General features: G+C 33.3%; 1 protein-coding gene across 1 annotated transcript; it reads left to right on the forward strand.

Annotated features, from left to right (window-relative positions):
- The first annotated feature begins 12,901 nt into the window (after positions 1-12,901).
- LOC134719268 (uncharacterized) lies at positions 12,902-25,088 on the forward strand. The gene is made up of 3 exons (XM_063582272.1): positions 12,902-12,960; positions 14,726-14,815; positions 24,365-25,088. The coding sequence occupies exons 1-3, from the start codon at positions 12,902-12,904 to the stop codon at positions 25,086-25,088; spliced, it is 873 nt and encodes a 290-aa protein (XP_063438342.1).
- Positions 25,089-25,614: the final 526 nt, after the last annotated feature.

The following is a 25,614-nucleotide window of genomic DNA, read 5'->3' on the forward strand; positions in this document are numbered from 1 at the left end:
CCGATGTTTGTAATGTAGGAATGGTTACCATTAAGATGTGTTGAGCAGACGACACAAAGATGAAGTTAACCTTCCAAAGTTTGTATTGTAGGAATGGTTACCATTAGGATGTGTGGAGCAGACGACACAGAGATGTAGTTAACCTTCCAATGTTTGTATTGTAGGAATGGTTACCATTAGGATGTATGTAGCAGACGACACAGATAAGTAGTTAACCTTCCAATGTTTGTATTGTAGGAATGGTTACCATTAGGATGTGAGGAGCAGACGACACAGAGATGTAGTTAACCTTTCATTGTTTGTATTCTAGGAATAGTTACCATTAGGATGTGTGTCCAGAGCAGACGACACAGAGATGTAGTTAACCTTCTATTGTTTGTATTGTAGGAATAGTTACCATTAGGATGTGTGTCCAGAGCAGACGACACAGAGATGTAGTTAACCTTCCAATGTTTGTATTGTAGTTATGGTAACCACTAGAATGTGTGGAGAAAACGACACAGAGATGTAGTTAACCTTCCAATGTTTGTACTGAAGGAATAGTTACCATTAGGATGTGTGGAGCAGACGACACAGAGATATAGTTAACCTTCCGATGTTTGTATTGTAGGAATAATTACCATTAGGATGTATGGAGCAGACGACACAGAGATGTAGTTAACCTTCTGATGTTTGTATTGTAGGAATGGTTACCATTAAGATGTGTTGAGCAGACGACACAGAGATGTAGTTAACCTTCCAATGTTTGTATTGTAGGAATGGTTACCATTAAGATGTGTTGAGCAGACGACACAGAGATGTAGTTAACCTTCCAATGTTTGTATTGTAGGAATGGTTACCATTAGGATGTGTGGAGCAGACGACACAGAGATGTAGTTAACCTTCTTTTGTTTGTATTGTAGGAATGGTTACCATTAGGATGTGTGGAGCAGACGACACAGAGATGTAGTTAACCTTCCAATGTTTGTACTGAAGGAATATTTACCATTAGGATGTGTGGAGCAGACGACACAGAGATGTAGTTAACCTTCCATTGTTTGTATTGTAGGAATGGTTACCATTAGGATGTATAGAGCAGACGACACAGAGATGTAGTTAACCTTCCGATGTTTGTATTGTAGGAATGGTTACCATTAAGATGTGTTGAGCAGACGACACAGAGATGTAGTTAACCTTCCAATGTTTGTGTTGTAGAAAGTTACCATTAGGATGTGTGTCCAGAGCAGACGACACAGGGATGTAATTAACCTTCCAATGTTTGTGATGTAGGAATGGTTACCATTAAAATGTGTGTCCAGAGCAGACAACACAGAGATGTGGTTAACCTTCCAATGTTTGTATTGTAGGAATGGTTACCATTAGAATGTGTGGAGCAGACGACACAGAGATGTAATTAACCTTCCGATGTTTGTATTGTAGGAATGGTTACCATTAAGATGTGTTGAGCAGACGACACAGAGATGTAGTTAACCTTCCAATGTTTGTACTGAAGGAATAGTTACCATTAGGATGTGTGGAGCAGACGACACAGAGATGTAGTTAACCTTCCATTGTTTGTATTGTAGGAATAGTTACTATTAGGATGTATGGAGCAGACGACACAGAGATGTAGTTAACCTTCCAATGTTTGTACTGAAGGAATGGTTACCATTAGGATGTGTGGAGCAGACGACACAGAGATGTAGTTAACCTTCCATTGTTTGTATTGTAGGAATGGTTACCATTAGGATGTGTGGAGCAGACGACACAGAGATGTAGTTAACCTTCCATTGTTTGTATTGTAGGAATAGTTACCATAAGAATGTATGGAACAGACGACACAGAGATGTAGTTAACCTTCCGATGTTTGTATTGTAGGAATGGTTACCATTAAGATGTGTTGAGCAGACGACACAGAGATGTTAACCTTCCAATGTTTGTATTGTAGGAATGGTTACCATTAGGATGTGTGGAGCAGACGACACAGAGATGTAGTTAACCTTCTATTGTTTGTATTGTAGGAACGGTTACCATTAGGATGTGTGGAGCAGACGACACAGAGATGTAGTTAACCTTCCAATGTTTGTATTGTAGGAATGGTTACCATTAGGATGTATGGAGCAGACGACACAGAGATGTAGTTAACCTTCCAATGTTTGTATTGTAGGAATGGTTACCATTAGGATGTGTGGAGCAGACGACACAGAGATGTAGTTAACCTTTCATTGTTTGTATTCTAGGAAAAGTTACCATTAGGATGTGTGTCCAGAGCAGACGACACAGAGATGTAGTTAACCTTCTATTGTTTGTATTGTAGGAATAGTTACCATTAGGATGTGTGTCCAGAGCAGACGACACAGAGATGTAGTTAACCTTCCAATGTTTGTATTGTAGTTATGGTAACCATTAGAATGTGTGGAGAAAACGACACAGAGATGTAGTTAACCTTCCAATGTTTGTACTGAAGGAATAGTTACCATTAGGATGTGTGGAGCAGACGACACAGAGATATAGTTAACCTTCCATTGTTTGTATTGTAGGAATAATTACCATTATGATGTATGGAGCAGACGACACAGAGATGTAGTTAACCTTCCGATGTTTGTATTGTAGGAATGGTTACCATTAAGACGTTTTGAGCAGACGACACAGAGATGTAGTTAACCTTCCAATGTTTGTATTGTAGGAATGGTTACCATTAGGATGTGTGGAGCAGACGACACAGAGATGTAGTTAACCTTCTATTGTTTGTATTGTAGGAATGGTTACCATTAGGATGTGTGGAGCAGACGACACAGAGATGTAGTTAACCTTCCATTGTTTGTTTTGTAGGAATAGTTACCATTAGGATGTATGGAGCAGACGACACAGAGATGTAGTTAACCTTCCGATGTTTGTTTTGTAGGAATAGTTACCATTAAGATGTGTTGAGCAGACGACACAGAGAAGTAGTTAACCTTCCAAAGTTTGTATTGTAGGAATGGTTACCATTAGGATGTGTGGAGCAGACGACAAAGAGATGTAGTTAACCTTCTATTGTTTGTATTGCAGGAATGGTTACCATTAGGATGTGTGGAGCAGACGACACAGAGATGTAGTTAACCTTCCAATGTTTGTATTGTAGGAATGGTTACCATTAGGATGTATGGAGCAGACGACACAGAGATGTAGTTAACCTTCCAATGTTTGTATTGTAGGAATGGTTACCATTAGGATGTGTGGAGCAGACGACACAGAGATGTAGTTAACCTTCCAATGTTTGTATTGTAGGAATGGTTACCATTAGGATGTGTGTCCAGAGCAGACGACACAGAGATGTAGTTAACCTTCCAATGTTTGTATTGTAGGAATGGTTACCATTAAGATGTGTGGAGCAGACGACACAGAGATGTAGTTAACCTTCCAATGTTTGTATTGTAGGAATGGTTACCATTAAAATGTGTGGAGCAGACGACACATCGATGTAGTTAACCTTCCAATGTTTGTATTGTAGGAATGGTTACCATTAGAATGTGTGGAGCAGAGGACACAGAGATGTAGTTAACCTACCAATGTTTGTATTGTAGGAATGGTTACCATTAGAATGTGTGGAGCAGAGGACACAGAGATGTAGTTAACCTTCTATTGTTTGTATTGTAGGAATGGTTACCATTAGGATGTGTGCAGCAGACGACACAGAGATGTAGTTAACCTTCCAATGTTTGTATTGTAGGAATGGTTACCATTAGAATGTGTGGAGCAGACGACACAGAGATGTAGTTAACCTTCCAATGTTTGTATTGTAGGAATGGTTACCATTAGAATGTGTGGAGCAGAGGACACAGAGATGTAGTTAACCTTCCAATGTTTGTATTGTAGGGATGGTTACCATTAGGATGTGTTGAGCAGACGACACAGAGATGTAGTTAACCTTCCGATGTTTGTATTGTAGGAATGGTTACCATTAGGATGTGTGGAGCAGACGACACAGAGATGTAGTTAACCTTCCAATGTTTGTATTGTAGGAATTGTTACCATTAGGATGTGTGGAGCAGACGACACAGAGATGTAGTTAACCTTCCAATGTTTGTATTGTAGGAATTTTTACCATTAGAATGTGTGGAGAAGACGACACAGAGATGTAGTTAACCTTCCAATGTTTGTATTGTAGGAATGGTTACCATTAGGATGTGTTGAGCAGACGACACATAGATGTAGTTAACCTTCCGATGTTTGTATTGTAGGAAAGGTTACCATAAGAATGTGTGGAGCAGTCGACACAGAGATGTAGTTAACCTTCCAATGTTTGTATTGTAGGAATGGTTACCATAAGGATGTGTGGAGCAGACGACACAGAGATTAAGTTAACCTTCCAATGTTTGTAATGTAGGAATGGTTACCATTTGAATGTGTGGAGCAGACGACACAGAGATGTAGTTAACCTTCCAATGTTTGTATTGTAGGAATGGTTACCATTAAGATGTGTGGAGCAGACAACACAGAGATTCAGTTAACATTCCATTGTTTGTATTGTAGGAATGGTTACCATTAGGATGTGTGGAGCAGACGACACAGAGATTTAGTTAACCTTCCATTGTTTGTATTGAAGGAATGGTTACCATAAGGATGTGTGGAGCAGACAACACAGAGATTTAGTTAACCTTCCAATGTTTGTATTGTAGGAATGGTTACCATTAGGATGTGTTGAGCAGTCGACACGAAGATTTAGTTTACCTTCCATTTTTTTGTATTGTGGGAATGGTTACCGTGAGAATGTGTGGAGCAGTCGACACAGAGATGAAGTTAACCTTCCCTTGTTTGTATTGTAGGAATGGTTACCATTAAGATGTGTGGAGCAGACGACACAAAGATTTAGTTAACCTTCCATTGTTGGTGATTAACATATCAAAAATAGAAAAGGGGCGACAAGAGGGGTACCTATAAACATTGATGTAAACACGGCTCTGATAATAATCATTCTTAGTTATAAATAAATAGCATGGGATAACAGTATCCTGAAATTTTAATGTTGAGCATTTATTAAAAAAATAGATAATTTAACCTATCTAAATCGGATTCAAATAAGTTGATTTAAATCTCTTATATAAGGTTTAGCGTTGGAGTTAAATAATTCAGAGTTATTTGGTGTTCCCAGTGCCCAACATTTAGAAGTAACAGTGAAAACTCACCAACTCGCAGTAAACCAAATAGTAGTATTCGCCTTTTTGACGTTCTTGATAAAGGTAGATCCAGAAAAGGCGCTTCGGTCGCGTGCAACTTTAAACGTTTTGTTTTCTTTTTTATCGATTGCATGACGATAATATATTGCCTTTAATGATTTAATTCAGTTCCAAGAAATGATACGGAAGAAATACTTAATGCATAGCGTTGTGCTAGGCGTGCTTCAGCCGGCCCCTAGACACAAAAGTGTATACTGGTTCAGCGATTATAGACGTCATACTAAGCTCCGAAATATAAAAATGAACTAAAATTAAAATCATACAAGACTTAAAAGGACAGAGGCTCCTGAATTGGGACAAGCGCACAAATGCAGCGGGGTTAAACATTTTTCGTGAGATCACAACCCTCCCCTATACCTCTAGCAAATAAAGAATGAAAACACACAGTAATACGATCAGTAAAACGCACTTGAAAAGGAAATGCATCTCTATGTTAGAATAGGAAACAAAAGAAACTAATCAAAATGACAATGATAATAAATTAATAAAGGACTACTGTATATATAAGGCAGTTACGCCAGCTCCAGACCTCAATTTAACCGATTGAAAGGTTTTATATGTCTTCAATATGCACACTCTCTCCCTGTTGCATTTATTACTAATTTGTTCCGGAACATTCATGAAATATTTGTCACTGGCAACAAAAAATGATAATTTAAAATAGGTGGTTTACATAAAAATTACGAAGAAACGTAGGTTTCAACTCCCAAGGACAAAGCAGCCCTTATAAATGGTTTTTGATATGTTTTAACTTCACTTTGGCCAAACACCTCTTCAATTGTTTTTGTTCTTATTTTTCAAATTTCAATTTCAGTGAATTCTTTACTTAAAATTTAGCGTTTTACATTGTACTGTTTTTTCAAGAGCAAAATCGGTGTTTTGCCAAAAATGGAAAAAGCCATCATGCAGCTGAGAGTGTGGCTTCTCTTTACACGCACCATTCTGACTGGATGTACTTGCCTGTGTTCTTTTAGTTTGCTCAAAGTCAATTGTCGTACGATAACTTAAGAATACTCAAATACCAAAATGCAAATACGGAAATTATAATATTTCTTAATACAAAAAAAAATCCCTTTTCTGTTATTTACTATTATCAAAAGGGGTTGATTTAGGACCCATAATTGAGCTACGTATATGATAACCAGCCAAAACGTTGTCTATAATGGAGCAACCATTTAACTTTCAAAGTGGGGTGTGGTTGTTTTGTCAAAGCGCTATCAAGTTTTTCATTGCTATTAATCAATTTATCTGAATCAAAATTTAACACTAAAAGGCATGGATCGATCCGAGAAAACTTGGATTCAGATTTTTCTTTTGTTCTCGGCTTGTACAGAATATTATTTTTTCATCAAATTGGGGATCAGAATATTTTAATGTACCATTATCGAAGCCCCCTCGTGAAAGTATCAAAGTAAAGAAAAGGCGACTATCTATTATTGGATTCCCCAAAAGATTACCATTTATCGCTGATATAAACTTTTGAAAAGAATTTTCATTGTTTAACTGAATGCCGACACCTACAAATGGATAGATAAGCGCTTTATGTAGTACAGCGGCCACTATTACATATAATCAGTCATATATGAATGCTGAAAATAATGTTTATGGTATACGTTTATATATATGATATACATGATTTTAACTTTTACAAAACCAGAGCTATAAGTTGAATATAAACGTTTACTTTATTTGGCCTTTTAAATTTTATTTGACATTATTTGACTTTTTAACTTATTTGATTCGAGCGTCACCGATAAGTCTTTTGTAGACGAAACGCGCGTCTGGCACAAAAAACGGCAAAATTTATATCCTGGTATCCATCTATGATGCGTTTATGTAGATACCTTGTAACAGTATTTTGGCTCCAATCTACTAACATTTGATCTTAGTACTCTTAATTTCAGCGTAAATAAAATATATATATATCAAAAACTCCCACATTGGATCGACCTTCTTAGGGAACGTTGAAAGCTGAATAATTATGTCCAACAACTTACAAAGAATTATAGATTAAAACGTTAAAGATGATCGTTGATAATGTATATTGAATGATATATTCTTTAGCCAACATGATTGCAGAAAGTAAGAAGTCGTAGAGCAAAACAGAAAAAAATGGAAATCAAATGAGATAATACATTGTGTATTGCGCATTTTTATTGCTTAGAGTTCAGTAGAAAATATATATACAAATGTACATGCTCAACCTAAACATACTTTTTGACCTACTGCGAGTTGTTCAGTATTTTGTTAAAATATGGGTGCTAGAAAAAACAGAAAGTAAAATGGCCAATATCAGAGACGTACGTCTGGTTTTGAAATGATTTCTCTTCTTTTGAGAAATATTGAATTTGTCATCCAATTTTTCACCGCTTACAACTGTTTGTCTGTGGTTTTATTTCATACATAAAATTTTAAGTGTCAGTATGCTTTCAATTCATATTGTTTCGTTTCGTTCCGCTTTTATTTCGTTTCGCTTTTTACAGGTACCCCTCTTTTCGCCCCTTTAAAATAAAACTTTCAAAAAGTGAAATAATCAAAATTGCACGTAAGGTTTAGTATTTTAAGTTTGATCAAATTCCTAAATTATCAAATTTATAAACGATATTTAGAATTTTAATATTTAAATAATTTGGTTAAAATTTCAAAATTTCAAAACTTTTACACAGTTTTGATATTTTAAAACTTTGATCGAAATTCCAAAAATCTAAAATATCAAAACTTTTTAAAACTTTGAATTGATACGTGTTACACGGACCCCCATGATATGGGCCTTTGCCAATTATTGTAAATGTGTTTGTGTCAATAAGATATTTGTATAATTCAAATTAAGTACAACCTGAGATCTAGCTCCTCGAGTGTTTTAGTATGATTCATGTTGATCAGTGTCTTGATTTTTGTAGGCTGTTGTTTGACTTTTAGTCGTTTTTCCTATTCGCAATGGCGATTGCATCTTTTGTTTGAAACTTCGATTCTCTTGTTGCAAGATAGATACCTCCGCGCACAAAATGCCAGACATACTTAACTTACAAAATGGAAAGAGACAGCAACATTACCAAGCCGCCCTCAAAACACCAAAAAGAAATTCAAAAAAAAAAATGTGCACCATTATAACAAACGAAAGTGCTAACTTGAAAAATGAGTTATATAGACAGACCTTAATACTGGTATCCTCTTCCCTGTCAAAACTAAGTTAGATTTGTTAGGGTTTTTTTTTTTGTTTTTTTTTGGGGGGGGGGGGGGGGATGCCTTCCTGGTGTTCTGCTCTTTAAGCAATTACCATTTGATTTTCTGGGGGGGGGCTATGGTTTTTTTATGAAAAAAAAGTTTGTTTCCAGTTTTTGGAGAAAAGAATAATTTGTTTTGCATTCTGAAAAAAAAAATTGTTTGTTACACCCTCAGCTTGTACAGAAAAAAAACATAGCCCCCCCCCCCCCCCAGAAAATCAAATGGTTGCTGCCTTTTACCCCGATCCTTTTAAAGCAAGGAACTAGAAAATCGGAGTATATGCAGTTTCTGAGTTATCAAACAAAGTTCAAGGTCAATTGCGATTGAGGCAACCCATTTCTTTTAAGTTATTTGCAAACAGGTTGAAATTAACATTTTGATTAGTATTTCTATTTATCATGATTGTTTGCTATTTTTTTTAGTGGAATTTGAACTCTGTTAATTGCGTATGTTGTTTAGTATACACTTTACGGTCCAAAACTGAATATTTTGGTCATGTGATCTCGTGGTATAAAAAGATTTCGCGCCCCGGAAGTCTTTGCAAATTAAAATAGGTTAGTTGAAGTTAACATGGTTATTTTTTTGTTGTTGATTTTATGTTCGATATTTCGTAATAGCAACTGATGTAGATGCAAAAATTGAACAAGAATATGGTTGATGTGTATATGTGTTGTAAAGAGATGTAACTACAGAGATGTGGACATCTTCATGATTTTAGACTGCTGACTACTTGATCCATTACATGAGTATAGCTCTATATAATTGTTTTAAATACCACAAAGAGGAGGGTTTTGTGTGTGTGTGAAAATCAATGAATGGAAAATATATTACACATGAAAATAAAAAAAAATATCAAATCTAACTGCTTATTTGGTCTCATGTGGGGAATATTTCATTGGCATTCATACCACATCTTTTTTATATTCACTTTGGTGGATAGTTCTCATTGGCAATCAAGCCACTATAATCTCCTTATTTGTTAATTAATGAAATTTGTAAAGTAATATATTTTAGTATTTACACATTTATTTGAAAGTACATTGTATATAAATAATAATTTAATTGGGGAGGTGTATATATATATATGTCTGGGGGGATAACAAGGAAAAGCCAATTCTGCAGTCTTAATATTTCTGATGCTAAATAATACATTGGCAAAGATTTGCTAAAATTTTATCTCGAGCAACACTTGGTTTTCATATTTATGTTTAATCTTAATTACAAACAAAGAACAGTTCTTTGTCAGTTTGGTTCCCTCCTCTGTGGTCATGGTATTTAATATAAATTTTGTTGATAGTTGTGAAGCTTATTTTTATGCAAAAGTTTTGATTTTTCATTTCTCATTTTCAATTGTTAATGAACAGTTGTTTTAATTTGTTTTAAGCAAAAAGATTGAAAAATGCAATTTGGGCATAACAATTTTCTGTAATTGCTTAAATTTTTTTTATTATTATTTTGTATTCCCCTTCACAACTCTCATCATTGATATATTTGACAAGTCTTCTTGAAGACAGTTTAAATATTGAGCATATATACAGTTTTTGTCTATGCATGCAAAATTTAGGAAAAACATCAAACATATTAGGTCCAAGGACACAGTTATCGTCCTTTGGTTTTCGTTGTCTACGAATATAGTCCCTAGTGTAAACAGTGTATAACTTGCATGTCTTATTTGATACACTTTCCCAATTTATTTCTTGATATAATTAAATGCATGAAATATCAAGTAGGGGTATGTAATTACATGTAAAAAAAAATTGGGTGCTGAATCTTTATGTTAAGAAGTAAATTGGTCCAGTTTTAAAAGGTCAAATTTTAGCACGTCTGAAGCTGTCGAACTGAATTTTACACCCCCTCAACACAGAATTGTCAATATTTTGAGTTAGAGCTGGTAGAAGTTTCTATAATTTTGCTATTATTTGTCTCACTGGTAGTACACTACACTGTAAAAATCTTTTTGAGAAAGAGCAGGTGCGATTTATTTAATTTGAATTTATTGTCTAAAAGAAATGCACTACGAAATAACTGTGTTCTCGGGCCTAAGAGATGGATTCCTGAAATCTAGATTCTGTACTTTGGCAACTTTCCTGAATGATTTGCTGGTTTCAGTTTGTCAATCTCAATCAAAGTAAAGGATTTACATCTTTGGTTTACAGAAATTCTGTTAAAATGTGCCATTTTGGCATTCTACGGCTATAATAAGCATTTTAAAGCAGTTTACATTTTATGGCTAAGAGGCATGCTGACTTTCTATCTGACAGCTTTTTTGTTCCTGATATTTGTGTTTCTATGATTGAATCAAATTTAATTAACCATTTGTGAACTCTGGATATAGAGAAAAGTAGATTATCACAGAAAAAAAGTGCAGATATTTGTATTCACGGCCATGGTTAAACGGCCTAATAGATGTATGTAAAATGTGAAGAGCTTTGTACATCAAATCTGTAGTCCATCACAAATATTTCACTAAATCTTTAAAAAAAGCACTTTATTATACTCAGTACACCTTACTCCTTTCACAGGCTACCATTTTATTTCTCTGTACGATAGTAAGTGGTCCAAATTTATGCCTATTAAGGCTAAAACTAAATGCAAGTTTTCCATTGAAAAGTGAAAAAACTGGCCATCAGACCATATTGTTTCTAAAAAAATTAAATGCAAGAGTCCTTTTGCAATTAGACTTCTTGTATCATAACGCCTTAGCATAGAAATGAACAAAAAGTGACACATTTTCATTTCTAATAGCTTCTGTGTGTATTTTTATATGTCAATATGGGCTACTGCCTAAATCGACTCTAAATAATTCTTAGTACTACATGGCCCAAGACCATTTTATACTCATGTGGTATGCTTTTTGACACTTTTCTATACATTTATAGTACATTTTATATATATGAAAGTATAAATCAGGGATAAAAAACTTCAAAATCTTCAAATTGGCTGAGAAAAATGCATATTTATATAAGGCCTCCCTAAATTATAAAATCTCTATTTTCAGGCATAGGCTTATATAAATTTAACTTTGGAATAATTACAATACATCTGATAAATAAAATGAGTGTTCAGATGCTTTAAATACTTAATATTTGATATTCAAGAGCATTTAAAAAGCAAATTTTTGCAAAATTTAAAATTTTTAGGCCAAAATCTTGACAGTTGAAGATATTTGATTTACACCGTCAAAAATAAACATTCAAATGTCTATATTAAAATGACCCTAGTGTCTCTAATATATGTCATATGGCCATGAAACTTGGCAACCTATCTCACAATTGCCTAAGCTTAGGTTATGCAAAGTTTTATAAAGATTGGTCAAGTCTTTCTGTCCTATTAGGTCCAAGGACACAGTTATCGTCCTTTGGTTTTCGTTGTCTACGAATATAGTCCCTAGTGTAAACAGTGTATAACTTGCATGTCTTATTTGATACACTTTCCCAATTTATTTCTTGATATTAAATACATGAAATATCAAGAAGGGGGATGTAATTACATGTAAAAAAAAATTGGGTGCTGAATCTTTATGTTAAGAAGTAAATTGGTCTAGTTCTAAAAGGTCAAATTTTAGCACGTCTGAAGCTATCAAACTGAATTTTACACTCCCTTAACACAGAATTGTCAATATTTTGAGTTAGAGCTGGTAGAAGTTTCTATAATTTTGATATTATTTGTCTCACTGGTAGTACACTACACTGTAAAAATCTTTTTGAGAAAGAGCAGGTGCAATTTTTTTAATTTGAATTTATTGTCTAAAAGAAATGCACTACGAAATAACTGTGTTCTCGGGCCATATATAATATTATTGAGAGACGCATGTATAGTATCAAAGACATTGGTAAACAAATAGATTGCACGAGTATTTGGACTAGCCTCAGAAAACTTATTTTGTGCTTTGTAAAAAAAAAAGAGTTGAAAATGAAGGAAGAATAAAAACTCCTTAAATAGAAGAAAAACAGACAAAATAAAAGCAAATTCACAGACCACCAGCTGTGGAAGAGAGACAAAATAATCAGAAATTCACTGACCACAGGTCGGAGTTAGACAGACAGAATATAATTCTCTGACCACAGGTCAGAGTTAGACAGACAGAATAATTCACTGACCACAGATCCGAGTTAGACAGACAGAATAATTCACTGACCACAGGTCCGAGTTAGACAGACAGAATAATGACAAACTTACCAACCACAAGTCGAAGAGAAACCTGCAAAATAATGGCAAATTCACTGAAATATTGAATTATTACATAACATCTAAACTTAAATCTACGCTTAAGAAAACCCTCTAAAACATGTGGTGAAATAAATTATACATGTAGGACTCAAATATATGGCGGATCCCAAATCTATGGCAGATTCCTAATCCATTGCAAATGTGATGTTACAAACGCCAAACAACTCAAATTTATGGCAGATTTTTGTTTTTCTCCAAATCTATGGCAGATCTTAAACTTGCGTCACAATGGAATAACGCAATATTACATGGTAGCTGCCACAAACGATTGCCAAGCTCATAGATTTGAACACATTTCCAGAAGAAGGTATTATCCTGGACAACAGTTTGCGGATGATTTTAAGGAAGATGTGACCTATAATTTGGAAGAGGGTCAAAATGTGCTGTTACAGCCAAAACGCGCGATCTACAAGCTAGGGCACCACTTTTATCAGTACCGGATTATTAAAAAAGGAGTTATAGTAAATATTTTACTACCTGCAGCTGGCAAAATTTATAAAGTAAAAGATAAAATTAACGGATATCTATTTGATTTAAATTGTCAACAAATACAAAATATGTATTAACGATATAATAAATATTATTTGAAAATTCAAACTGTTTATTTTTATTTTTTTTACTCTTTTTTGTTAAGGGATTTACTAGTTGGTCTAAGGAATGGGTAAAATATAGGTACCATGATTATATATATTTTTTTTAATTTTTACAGTGCATAACATTTCAAGCCTGAAGTCTGTTAAATTGAGGAATTCATCATTTACAAAAACAAATAGTTAACCATAACGATTTGGTTGACCATTATTTCACAAATATTTATAGACATGTCGTAAATTTCTACTGGTTTCAGGCAAGTCATTGATCATATATATGTATTGCATTGTTTTTCATTAGTTCAAAATTTCCCATAGATTTAGAAACCATAGATTAGCAAATTACAAAACTTGCCATAGATTAGGATTGTAAAAATCTGCCATAGATTTGGGATGGCATGACGTCATATTTGCCATAGATTAGGAATCTGCTATAGATTTGGAACCCACCATAGATTTGAATCCTACATACATATATCTATTTTTTCTGTCTAAATCTTTTGTATAACGTATATAAGAAGAATAACAACTTACCACTGGCTGGAGATGTTTCCAGCTGTTGTAGAAAGTTTGGAGACTACTGACAAGCTATATGAATGGTAGTTGGTGTACTGATGACCATGGACTACATATTCACATAAGAAATAATGCATCAGTTTTAGAAGGAGGAATAAATGTTTGTCATTCAAAAAATTCATTTATAAATCATTTGGGATAATCCTTTATTTTGTGCTTGAAAATAAGAACAGAAATAGTAAAAATTAAATCTCCTATAGTCCTATAGGAGAGTTGATAATTTTCAAATTTATACATCGAATTTTAATATTTATAATGAGTTCTTATAATTTTTGCTCATTGAAATCATTGAATTGGTAATAAAATAGTTTCTAAATTTTATTTAACAATCATTTCAGTAAATATTTAGACTTTGGTCAATCGAATTATTGGAAGATATATTTTTATTGGTATCCTTTTTTCTGAGAAAATTACATTTTTTTTATGTAAACAGAATTTCTCTCCTCATAAAGCCTTCAGTTAGTAACAGTAACTTACTGTGTACTTTGTGTTACAAAACAGGATGGACTGCCATATGATTGGTTGAATGCAGTGGTCAGGTGGTCAAATCTTAATAAACATTCCTTGAATTTAAATCATTTTTTGTTTCTTTTCAGTTAAATGCTCTTGTCACATTTATTTTTTTAATATCTAATATTTTATTTTGGTTGGGAAGATTAATTAATCTTTTTGGGTTTTGAGAAAATTACGTATTTTTATCAATTTTATAGGGTGGTGGAGGGTTAGAAAATAATTATTTTTTAGTTGGGATGAACAGTCAATAAATTGGTTTAAATAAAGTAAAAACTTAACAATCATAAATAAGTGGTTACCATGGTTACATTTAAGGATTGTTTCATATTTAATTTTAAGATTGTATTTTTTCATTGACAAATTTTCACCATTGGTTTCAATTTTTGTTTTCAGCCCACATATAGAGAATACAAAGAGAATGGCAATCAACGCAAGAGTAGTAGCAGAAATTGAAGGGAACGGCCTACCTCCAGTTGCTCCACGGTAAGTTATATAATATTATAATCTCTTTTCATAGAAACATAGAAAAATGTCTCAATGAATTAGTAAAACAAGTAAGAAATGGTACTGACCAATAGATTATCGTACATTTATTATGACAAGCTGAAATGAGTGCTACATTGTATGTAAGGTCTCTTGATACATAGTTCAAGGGTTCAAAATAAACTCCCTATAGGAACACACATACTATATACAGTGTAATGTAACCCTAACCCTATCACACACCTGAGTATTAATACATCCTGCTTTAACTGACACATTGTCCTAAGGTCCAAATTATGCCGATCCTAGCAGAAAAACCCAGTATTCCAACACACTACTTAATCTGACATTTTTGTCCTGGTCCCCCAGTTTGTCAGATAACACAGGATACCCTGTACTGTAAGTTTGGACCATGGTCATTCTCAGGTTAAGTTCCACTAGAAAAGGAGACCTTTGTATTTTGTTTAGTGTTGTATTTTGCCAGATAATAGCTTCACATGTTCCTGGACAAAAAAGTTATCCATATATATACATGTAACAGTCTCAAACTTGTTTATTTCCCTGCTATGTGTCCACAAAATGGTATCTAGACCAAACATGTACAATTTCTTTTCCCCAAATGTGTCCTACCATAATATCTTCACTCAACTTTGTCAGATATTTTCTTTGCCCAAAAGCAGTCTAATAATTGTTTTCTGCCAAAGCATGTCCACTTTTAAGATGCCGGATCCTCCATAAAATGTTGTCATGTGTAATGTGACATCAGTAATTTCTATAGCAAATTTATGATCTATGACTTGTGGTAGTAGACTAGCTCGCATACTAAAAATCAGATCAATATGTGAAAGCATTTAGAATAAAAAAAATGTCTAATTGTTCATTTGGGGAATAACAGTATGACAGATGAGGATAGCTCTATGTAGCCACAACCAAAGTAAGTGGGACCTGAGGTTCAAAAAGTGAATTGAAGCTTTTCAAATTGTCAACTTTGTCATAACTTGATAAACAAAAGAATAATCAACATTTGTGGTGTGAGTCTAGCTTTAGAAAGCATATGGTGGCCTATACTTGATTTACATATCCACTTCATTTAAACTCTGGTCATTAGTTATCTAATGAGCATTCATACCACTTCTCCTTATTAATATATATTGGTAAAACTGAGATAAAAAAACAAAATCATGTGAACTTTGTAATATAGTGTTATATATCTTGGCAGTGCCCACACTTTTTATTTGACCTTCTATTTTGCTTCAAATTAAAAAAATACCTTAACAAGCTACTGTCCTTAATTCTGTCCCCTTTTTAAATAAAGGGATGCCACCACACGACAGCACTCGCATCTGCAAAGTGGAAAGGGATTAATATCAGTTGCAACAACTTGTTTCCCAATCCACTCTAATTAAATATGATAAGCTAAACTTAGAAAAGAGCACCTTTTAAATAACAGAAAAAAAGAACCTTAGATAACCTAATCCAAAAATATTTCGTTTTGTTCACTTTGAGTCTTGACTTGTATGTCCTGTGGTTTAATCTCTACTGAATTGGATTTCTAAAAACTGTTATAACCAACACTTTTAAATTAAGGTAGACACTCTTGGGTGTTTTTAAAAAAAATAAAAAAACCACCTCAAAACAGAGACAAAATTTACAAATCTATTTTACCACCGTTAAGACTTATGAACTTATTTGACAAATCCACCCAGCCTCATCAAAAAAAGCATTTATCACTAATGTGTAGGCAGTATTGAGTGAGAGAAAATAGTTTTGACATGTTTTCACTATCATACTTCTTCTATGATGTAGATATTTAATTGAAGAAGCAATATAGGTTACAATTTGAGAGTATAAAAGTTGAAAAAAAATCAAATGTTTAACAAAATGTTTTCAAAGATTTAAAGGAATTTCAGACATAAAGGACTAGAAAATAAGGGGACTTAATTTGTAAGTTTCATTTATTGTCTCCCCTTTGAACAAAATATTGCTTTAACTAGTCTAATTTGATGATTTGTGAACCAATATAAAAGTGAATGTTTCGTGGGTTGTCTTCCTTAATAATAACTTGTCAATTCATGTTAAATGAAAAATATTTTACACAGAAATATTGACTTAATCCAATAATTAGTTTCTAAAACTTTATGACCCATGTATGTAAAGTATATAAAAAATATAAAAAGCTCAGAAAGAACTGCATAAAATTGTGACAACTTTTGTCTTCTAAAAAGGAATATATAAGTACAAAAATGGACAGTCAGTATTCAACTTCATCAAAAATTATCTCCTTATCAGAGGGGGGATAGGACCTTTATCGGGACTCCGGGATGTCCCACGGCCCCAGCTTGTCTGGCAAAACAGCCGTTGGACGTCCGGACTAAGCTAGCTGAACTACCTTTTCATGGAAGAACTACGAATTGGCCGGTATTTTAAAGGAAAATCACTTATGAAATCAATTTCAAGGCTGCGAAATGCAGGGTCATTTTCCGAAATCCTGGGTGATCCCTCAGAATTGTAAAAATCTTGGGTCACATCCGCAGGATACGGGTCAGTTGACAGGTATGCCTTATTTTGCCAGCTAATTTTTACACATCAAACTGGAAGCCATTGTATGGATTAATAGTCCAGTCAAACTAAGATTTAACCTTAAACTATTTGCAACAGAAAATGTCCTATAACATTTTACCCTTTATAATACACTGAAAATAGTCCCATAAAATCTAACTTGAAGAGAACTCAAAATCAGCACCTTTAATTTCATATGGAAATTAAAATTGGAAGGTGAGATAACTCCGCAAAATTGAGTCTCTTTTTGGTTAGTTTTTGGTTGATTTTCTTGAAATTTATGTAAAGTACGATACTTTGATGGGGTTATAAGTTTGTATTTGACTACCGGTAAATTAAAAATCTCCTGCTCGTGAAATGTACAAAACCGAAGTGTCAAGTCAAGGGCGGATTTAGGCTGGGGCATGGCAGACGTGTGCCCCCCCTAAAATTTGCAAAGCATGGGTTGTCCTTAGCTCAATAAAGTATCTGAACAGACGACGAAAATTGATGGCGTCGCATTACATCTGTTTTAATTACAACGTGATAACTTATAAACTTACCTACGGTAACTTTATTTATCAGTTCTTAAATATATTATACTTCAAAGAAAGGTGTCAAACGCGGTACTACGTTTAATGACAAATCTCATAGGCTTTTGGCAGTTAAAGTAAAACAATTGATACATTGTAGTGGTTTTTATAAACAATTTCTTTGATCGCAGTTCCATAACATCCCTAACTCACTTCTCACAAAGAAGGTGAAAGTGCCCTACCCATGATTGGGTTGGTTATTTCATCATTGCACGGCCAAGAAAACAGACCAGGTTAGATTTTTAGCTCACCTGACCCGAAGGGCCATGTGAGCTTTTCCCATCACTTTGCGTCCGTTGTTGTTGTTAACTTTTACAAAAATCTTCTCCTGAAACTACAGGGCCAAATTAAACCAAACTTGTCAGTTTACCCCTTTAGGAGTTATTGCCCTTTATAGTCATTTTTTAACAATTTTCATAAATTTTTGTAAATTTTGAATATATTTTCCACAGTAATTACTGGGCCAAGTTCATTATAGATAGAGATAATTGTAGCAAGAAGAATGTCCAGTAAAGTAAGATCTACAAACACATCATGATCACCAAAACACAATTTTGTCATGAATTTATCTGTGTCCATTGTTTAATATGCACATAGACCAAGGTAAGCGACACAGGCTCTTGAGAGCCTCTAGTTCTTAATGAAAGATATAAATACTGGGTCAAGCAAAAGGTTAGTTTATTAATTTGTATCATTATTTAATACCTCGTATCAATATATGTTTCTCACTTGCAACCTGTAAAGTTTGCCAAAGCATGCATAAACGGAAACGCCCCAACCCGTACTTCCGTATTACAAAGGACCTCATGAATTAAAAGATATCTTTGTAAGGATCTCATTCTGATTTAAGTGGTTTGCGGTAAAAACTGTATGTAAAAAGCTAGACAATTAAAAATCGCTGGCAAAAGTAGAAATTTTTGTTTTAAAAATCTTATATTGGTCAGGTGAGCTATTGTTGAGTCACTGAATAGAAGCTCATATATTTCTTGTTAATCATCATATGATCATTAAAAAGTATTTTAGAAGTAAATTTTGTAAAAATAAAATTCCATTTTTTGCGCATTTTACTTATAAATGGACTTAGTTTTTCTGCCAGAAACATTGAACATTCGATTTTTATAAATTTTAGATTTTTCATTTCCATGTCATGAAGTTTTATCCTCAAAAAAAGGGAGATTTTCCAGTTTTCGGACAATCACTCAAAAATGATTCCATCAACTTTAATGAAAATTTGGTGAAATTTTTATATCTATTGACGTATGCTAGGGGCATAACATGAGCATGCTTATAACACAACTCTATTTATATTTTTTTCAAAGGGTCAAAGTAAACATTGTGAACATTTAACAAGCCAAATTAATTTTAGTCAAGGTCTTGGGTACAAGCTTAAGGGGACTTTACTCAGGCATATGTAGAAGTTTTGTGTTCCAATGCCTTTGTACATGTATAAGCAGAAAAAATAACATGTAAATTAAAGATACTTATCTGTTTTGAAATCAACAACTGTTGACCTCCAGAGGTTAAGTTATTTGTTTTGTAGTGTTGCTGTTTCATTGTTGTTCACCCGTTATTTTTTGTTTTTATTGATATGCTGAAGATAGACCAGTTCCCCAAGATACATTAAATGAAATTAAAAAAATCAACTATTTTTTTTATATAGGGGAAACTTAATTTTTATAAGCCCATCTACAGGACGTAGTATGGTATACCATTGTCTGTCCGTCTGTCCATCCTTCATCAACATATGGACATTAACTCAAAAACAGCACAGTGTATTACACAACAGCAAGAAATCTTTAATTGAATATAAATTCAATTCATTATAACCAATTTCAAGTTCTTTGACTGCATTTATTCAAAAACCTATAACATGTCAAATATTTAATTGCAATCTAAATTTAGACCTGTATCAAGCTTGAATATTATTTCCATTTTTGCCCCAACTGTTCAGGGTTGGACCTCTGCAGGTGTATACCTAGTTGTTCTCAGCGAAGCATTTTATTCCCTTAAAGAGGAAAACATTAAACAATAGAATTGGTAATGATTCAACGAGAGTATTTCATTTTTATAAATTGCACAGAAAAATAACAAATAAAAAGACAATAGGGGTCACATGCCTTACTTTTTTTCAAGAATTCAATTTGTCCTGTAAATTTTAATACAATTATCTCCCCTTGATTTTAAAAGGATTTTTCTGAAAAACAACACTTATTTTTTTGACAGTTAAAACCTTTATTTCAAGTTTTAGAATTACCATTAAACTTACAAATTTCATGTATAGTAAGAGACTCCCCTTCTTTTTCTGTCAATTATAAGGCAGCTACCATTTTTATATAGGGGAAACTTAATTTTTATAAGCCCATCTACAGGACGTAGTATGGTATACCATTGTCTGTCCGTCTGTCCATCCTTCATCAACATATGGACATTAACTCAAAAACAGCACAGTGTATTACACAACAGCAAGAAATCTTTAATTGAATATAAATTCAATTCATTATAACCAATTTCAAGTTCTTTGACTGCATTTATTCAAAAACCTATAACATGTCAAATATTTAATTGCAATCTAAATTTAGACCTGTATCAAGCTTGAATATTATTTCCATTTTTGCCCCAACTGTTCAGGGTTGGACCTCTGCAGGTGTATACCTAGTTGTTCTCAGCAAAGCATTTTATTCCCTTAAAGAGGAAAACATTAAACAATAGAATTGGTAATGATTCAACGAGAGTATTTCATTTTTATAAATTGCACAGAAAAATAACAAATAAAAAGACAATAGGGGTCACATGCCTTACTTTTTTTCAAGAATTCAATTTGTCCTGTAAATTTTAATACAATTATCTCCCCTTGATTTTAAAAGGATTTTTCTGAAAAACAACACTTATTTTTTTGACAGTTAAAACCTTTATTTCAAGTTTTAGAATTACCATTAAACTTACAAATTTCATGAATAGTAAGAGACTCCCCTTCTTTTTCTGTCAATTATAAGGCAGCTACCATTTGATTTTTATGATGGGGCTAGGATGAAATTTAAAAAAAATAGGCAGGACAGGAGTTTTGAGTAAAAAAAAAAGGCAGGATGAGACACTTGCAAAAAAAAAAGTCAGGACGACAATTTATGTAAAAAAAGTCAGGATAAACTTTTAAATCAAAGCAGAACTGGATAGAGTGAAAAATAAAAAGGCAGGACAGAGATTACTACTAAAAAAAAATGCAGGACAAAATTTTTCATCCTTGCCCCCCGATAAAAATCAAATGGTAGCTCCCTAAGTAAATATTGTGTATACTGTGGATTCAGTATTATTCGTTGGATACAAGTTTTTGTGGTTTTGTAGCTACCATTGTACCACACATTCAAATGTTCAACAAATTACAAATTTTCTATAGGGTTTGCCTGAAAAGACTCAGGAAAAACCAAGAAATCAAATATCCATGAAAAAGCAAGTTTTCCTTAATACATGAAAATTGATACCCACTAAAATAAATAAATCCACAGCTACATTAATATATTAGAATTTTAAAGTTAGCAGTTAAACTTCCTTGTTTGGTTCTCCAAATGTTTTGATTAGATTGCCTCTGATGAGTAATTGTGTGGATAAAACAGTATTTTTATCATGTGGTTCCCCTTTAAAATGTTTGCCTCATGAACAGCTGTATGATCAGAATTGGAAAAGTTAAAGATTGCTTAAATAAAGGTTCCTGAATGTTTTTCCAGCCATTTTTTTTATATTATCTAGAAATAAATGGTATGATTGCCATTAATACAAATATTAAAACCTTAGAATAAAGATAGCTGGACTATTAATACATGTAATTTTAAGACAAGATCTCTTCAAAAAATTAAATATCGACCCCTCGGATTTAAATAAAAGGGAAAAGGAATCTACTATTCTACATAACATTATGTATCCTTTAAACAAAATTGATACAAAAGCTATCTGTACTTTTATTGAAAAAGCTTTTGAACTATATTAATGTTTTACAACTTATATTGGCTCTGTCCAGATATTATTTCTAATGTATATGCATTTATTTTGTATTAATTGTTTTAATATCTGTTCATTGTGTGGAAGACATCAATTGTGCACTGTACATATATATTGATTATCCAATAAACATATTTGATTTGATATTTGATTTGATTTGTAATAGGGGGCGCACTACGTTTGCCCGCATTTGGGGATTAAAATGTTTTATGTTTGCGCGCATTCATTTTACAGGTAAACTCAGGTAAAAATATAAATAAAAATTCACCTAAATTATAATTCACTATATATTTTTTTATTTTCATAATAAATATATGACTATAAAATATTAATTTTGAAAATATTTCTTAATTCAAATTATATATCGTTCATCTTGAATTCTAACTAATTATATACTAAAAGTGATCACTATAAACTCTGAAGTATAGCTTAAAGCATACATGTAACAGTAACTTCATTGCGAATGTTTAAAAGAGAAAAGTGTTTCAACAAATAGTGATCGTTAGTGAATAATTTAAGTTAGTCTGTGAAGTTACACGAAGGCATATACATGGAGTTTCTGCACGTACAGACATGTAAAGTTTAATGAATTTATCAATACTTTTACCTTTAAGATAAGCTATGTTTCATCATTTTAACATTTTTATATGTACATATTTCTAGGATTTAGTGCTTGTGCATAATAAAACGGACTTATCTTGCTCGAAATCCCACTTCCATCTCATCGTTGGTGAGCATGGCACTAAGACTAACGGAATGAGTACTTATACTTGTAAAAAATTGAACAAATTATAAATAAATAACTATTATTACCTGTATTTAACCCGAGTTTACCTGTCAAAAAATGCGCGCAATTGTAATCAAAAGCTGTGCGCAAACGTAATGATTTTTGCACGCAAATGTTATGGTAATGCGCGCAAACGTAATTCACCGGTAATAGGTCTCTTTTTACATATGACCTTCAAAAACAACAAAATCCTATGCTGAAGTGTTATATCTCTGAAAGTCCAAGATGATAAAATATGAAACAGTTTTGTAGAATAGCCTGATTAAGACTGTAACATTATGAAGTAAAAACAATGAACATCACAGGATTAAAGATTTTTTAAGATGTAGGTGGGTTGGAAGGTTTTGGGAAAGAAATGTTCTGGCCTGTGGTCAAAACTGGAAATAGAATTAACATGAATATTCTTTCCAAACAAATGCAGGATACAGCTGTGTACTAAAATAAAAATGAATAATTGTGTTAGCAAAAAAACATAAATATGCAAAAAATAACATGAATATTCTTTCCAAACAAATGATATTTATCCAGTGCACTCTTGACAGTTAAATTTTAAATGTTTAAAATGCATGGGCGAGCCTCACATTTTAAATTGAAAATTTAGCTGCCTCGAGTGGATAAATATCCTATCACACTTGATGGTTTATAATTATAGCTAAATCAATTACCAGATTAGTGAAATATGTCAATTTTTGTGAAAATTTATGTACAAAAGAGGGAAGAAAGATACCAGAGGGACAGTCAAACTCATAAATGGAAAATAAACTGACAACACCATGGCAAAAAATAAAAAAAGACAAACAAACAATAGTACACATGACACAACATAGAAAACTAAAGAATAAGCAACACGAACCCCACCAAAAACTAGGGGTGATCTCAGGTGCTCCGGAAGGGTAAGCAGATCCTGCTCCACATGTGGTACAAGTGTTTTCATGACATCATAAGTAAGACAAATTGGGACTTGCCACAAACTTGAATGAAAACTTGTTAATATTAGATAGGAGATAATATAACTGGTATGTTGACAAAAGACTAGAACTTTAAACATCAAACTGCATGACCTTTCTGACTTTGATATTTAGTATGTAGAGCTCTCACGCTCTGTTTTCAATTCGCCTTTTCAGAATCTAAAGAACTATGGGTAATCTAATTGTTCATACACCAAAGTGAAATATCGTCATACCATTGGTTAAATTTCAGTTGTTTGGATGTTTTTAACCAATCAAGACGCTTTGGTGTACACTTTTGAAAGTATTACCCAGAATGCATTAGATTCAGAAACGGTCAATTGTCTAAAATGAGTTGGAAAACAGGACGATTTCTCAACTAGTTTTTCTGCCTGTTTTTTAAACATGCACGAAAATTTGAAAAAAAGACCTATACCTTACTTGCTCCTTGAACTATGAAATCTTATTTTCTGAAACAGTGAACAATTTCTATTTATTTTCTTTGTCACTGTAAATTCAGAATTTGTGATTTTTTTTTTAAATGGATGATTTGGTACTTTCTTAAAAATGTAATAATTTCTGAATTTACAGTATCTCAATGACCTTGTTTCATAATCAATTTGACACGTGAATGTTATGTTAAAAAAAAGTGGGAAAGCAGATTATGTATTATATTCAATATATTATATTTCAGTGTGAGGAAATATGTGGACAACCAGATGAACAGGCGTCTCCGACGAGTTGGTATGCCATACGGCTATGTGGCTCCACGACTAGAGGCACCACGATGCTCTCGTCGTCTTTTAGGGTTGGAGCCAGAACCAGTACTTGTTCCAGTTGCGTCTCCTGAGCTGCCAAGAAATGATCAACCTGAACATTTCGAAGCAGTTATTGTACCTCGGGCACGATTATTCTCTGTCATGGTTCCTGAAGCAGCTATTCAAATTGCTGATGACGAGGATGATATAGTCGAGGTTGAGATAGCTGGCGAGGAGCTCTCGGTTCTGGAGTCAACTCTGGAGGAGGAAGAGGTCATCGAGCTGTCTGTGCTGTGTGGTATAGACACAACGGTGGAGGACCCAGCCGACTGGTTCCTGGAGGAGACTGTGTCTTTCCTGCCAACAGAGGAGGAGACTGTTGTGTTCGAGGAGGTAGTGGACGAGGATGCAACAACCAACCACGCTGAAGAGACTGTCTGGTATGGTCCTGAAGATGTTGAGGTTCCAGCCACTCCAGTCACACCGTATGTTGTTATAGGTAATGATGTAGGTGTTCCTTTGGACTGGGAGGTGATCCCTGCTCCAGTGGTTGATGTTGCTCCTGTCCCTGTGGCAGCTGGGAGGTTTGCTGGGTGGAGACAGGTGGCTAGAGTGCTAGGCTGCCTTGTTACTTCATACCAAACTGTCTCAGCTGTCTAATTTTTTGGTTAATTTTTGGTAAATACATATACATTTTGTATATTTTCTTTAAAAAAGTAAAATTGGAAATGTTTAAATTTTTGCTTTAGTTTGAAAAAAAAGATTGGAAAAGTATAAATTTTTGTTTTAGTTTTAAAAAAAATGTTTAGAAAAGTTAATTTTTGAAACTTGATTTTTTTTGTTTTCATTTATGGTCATTCAGTTTATTTTTGAAAGATTTTCATTCTTTGTTAAATAACACAATTTCTTCAAACTTCAAAATATTTTTTTTATAATTTTGGCTATTTTTAAATCATTAAAGTTTTATGAAATTATTTTGTAGTAATTTAAATGAAAGTTTTTAATGTTTAATTTACAGAACTTGGAAATTTATAAAGAGTGTGTGTCTGTCTTTTTGTAACCACTGTTCTTTTTATCCAAGACATGTGAAACTGTCAAAATGGATCACCACAATTATCAGTCAGGTCAAGGTCAATCAGTATAGATATCCAATCATTTCAGGTCAACATTTTCATTGATGTTTGGT

Source organism: Mytilus trossulus, chromosome 5 (genome assembly GCF_036588685.1).
Source record: "Mytilus trossulus isolate FHL-02 chromosome 5, PNRI_Mtr1.1.1.hap1, whole genome shotgun sequence".
In the NCBI taxonomy this organism is placed as follows: domain Eukaryota; kingdom Metazoa; phylum Mollusca; class Bivalvia; order Mytilida; family Mytilidae; genus Mytilus; species Mytilus trossulus.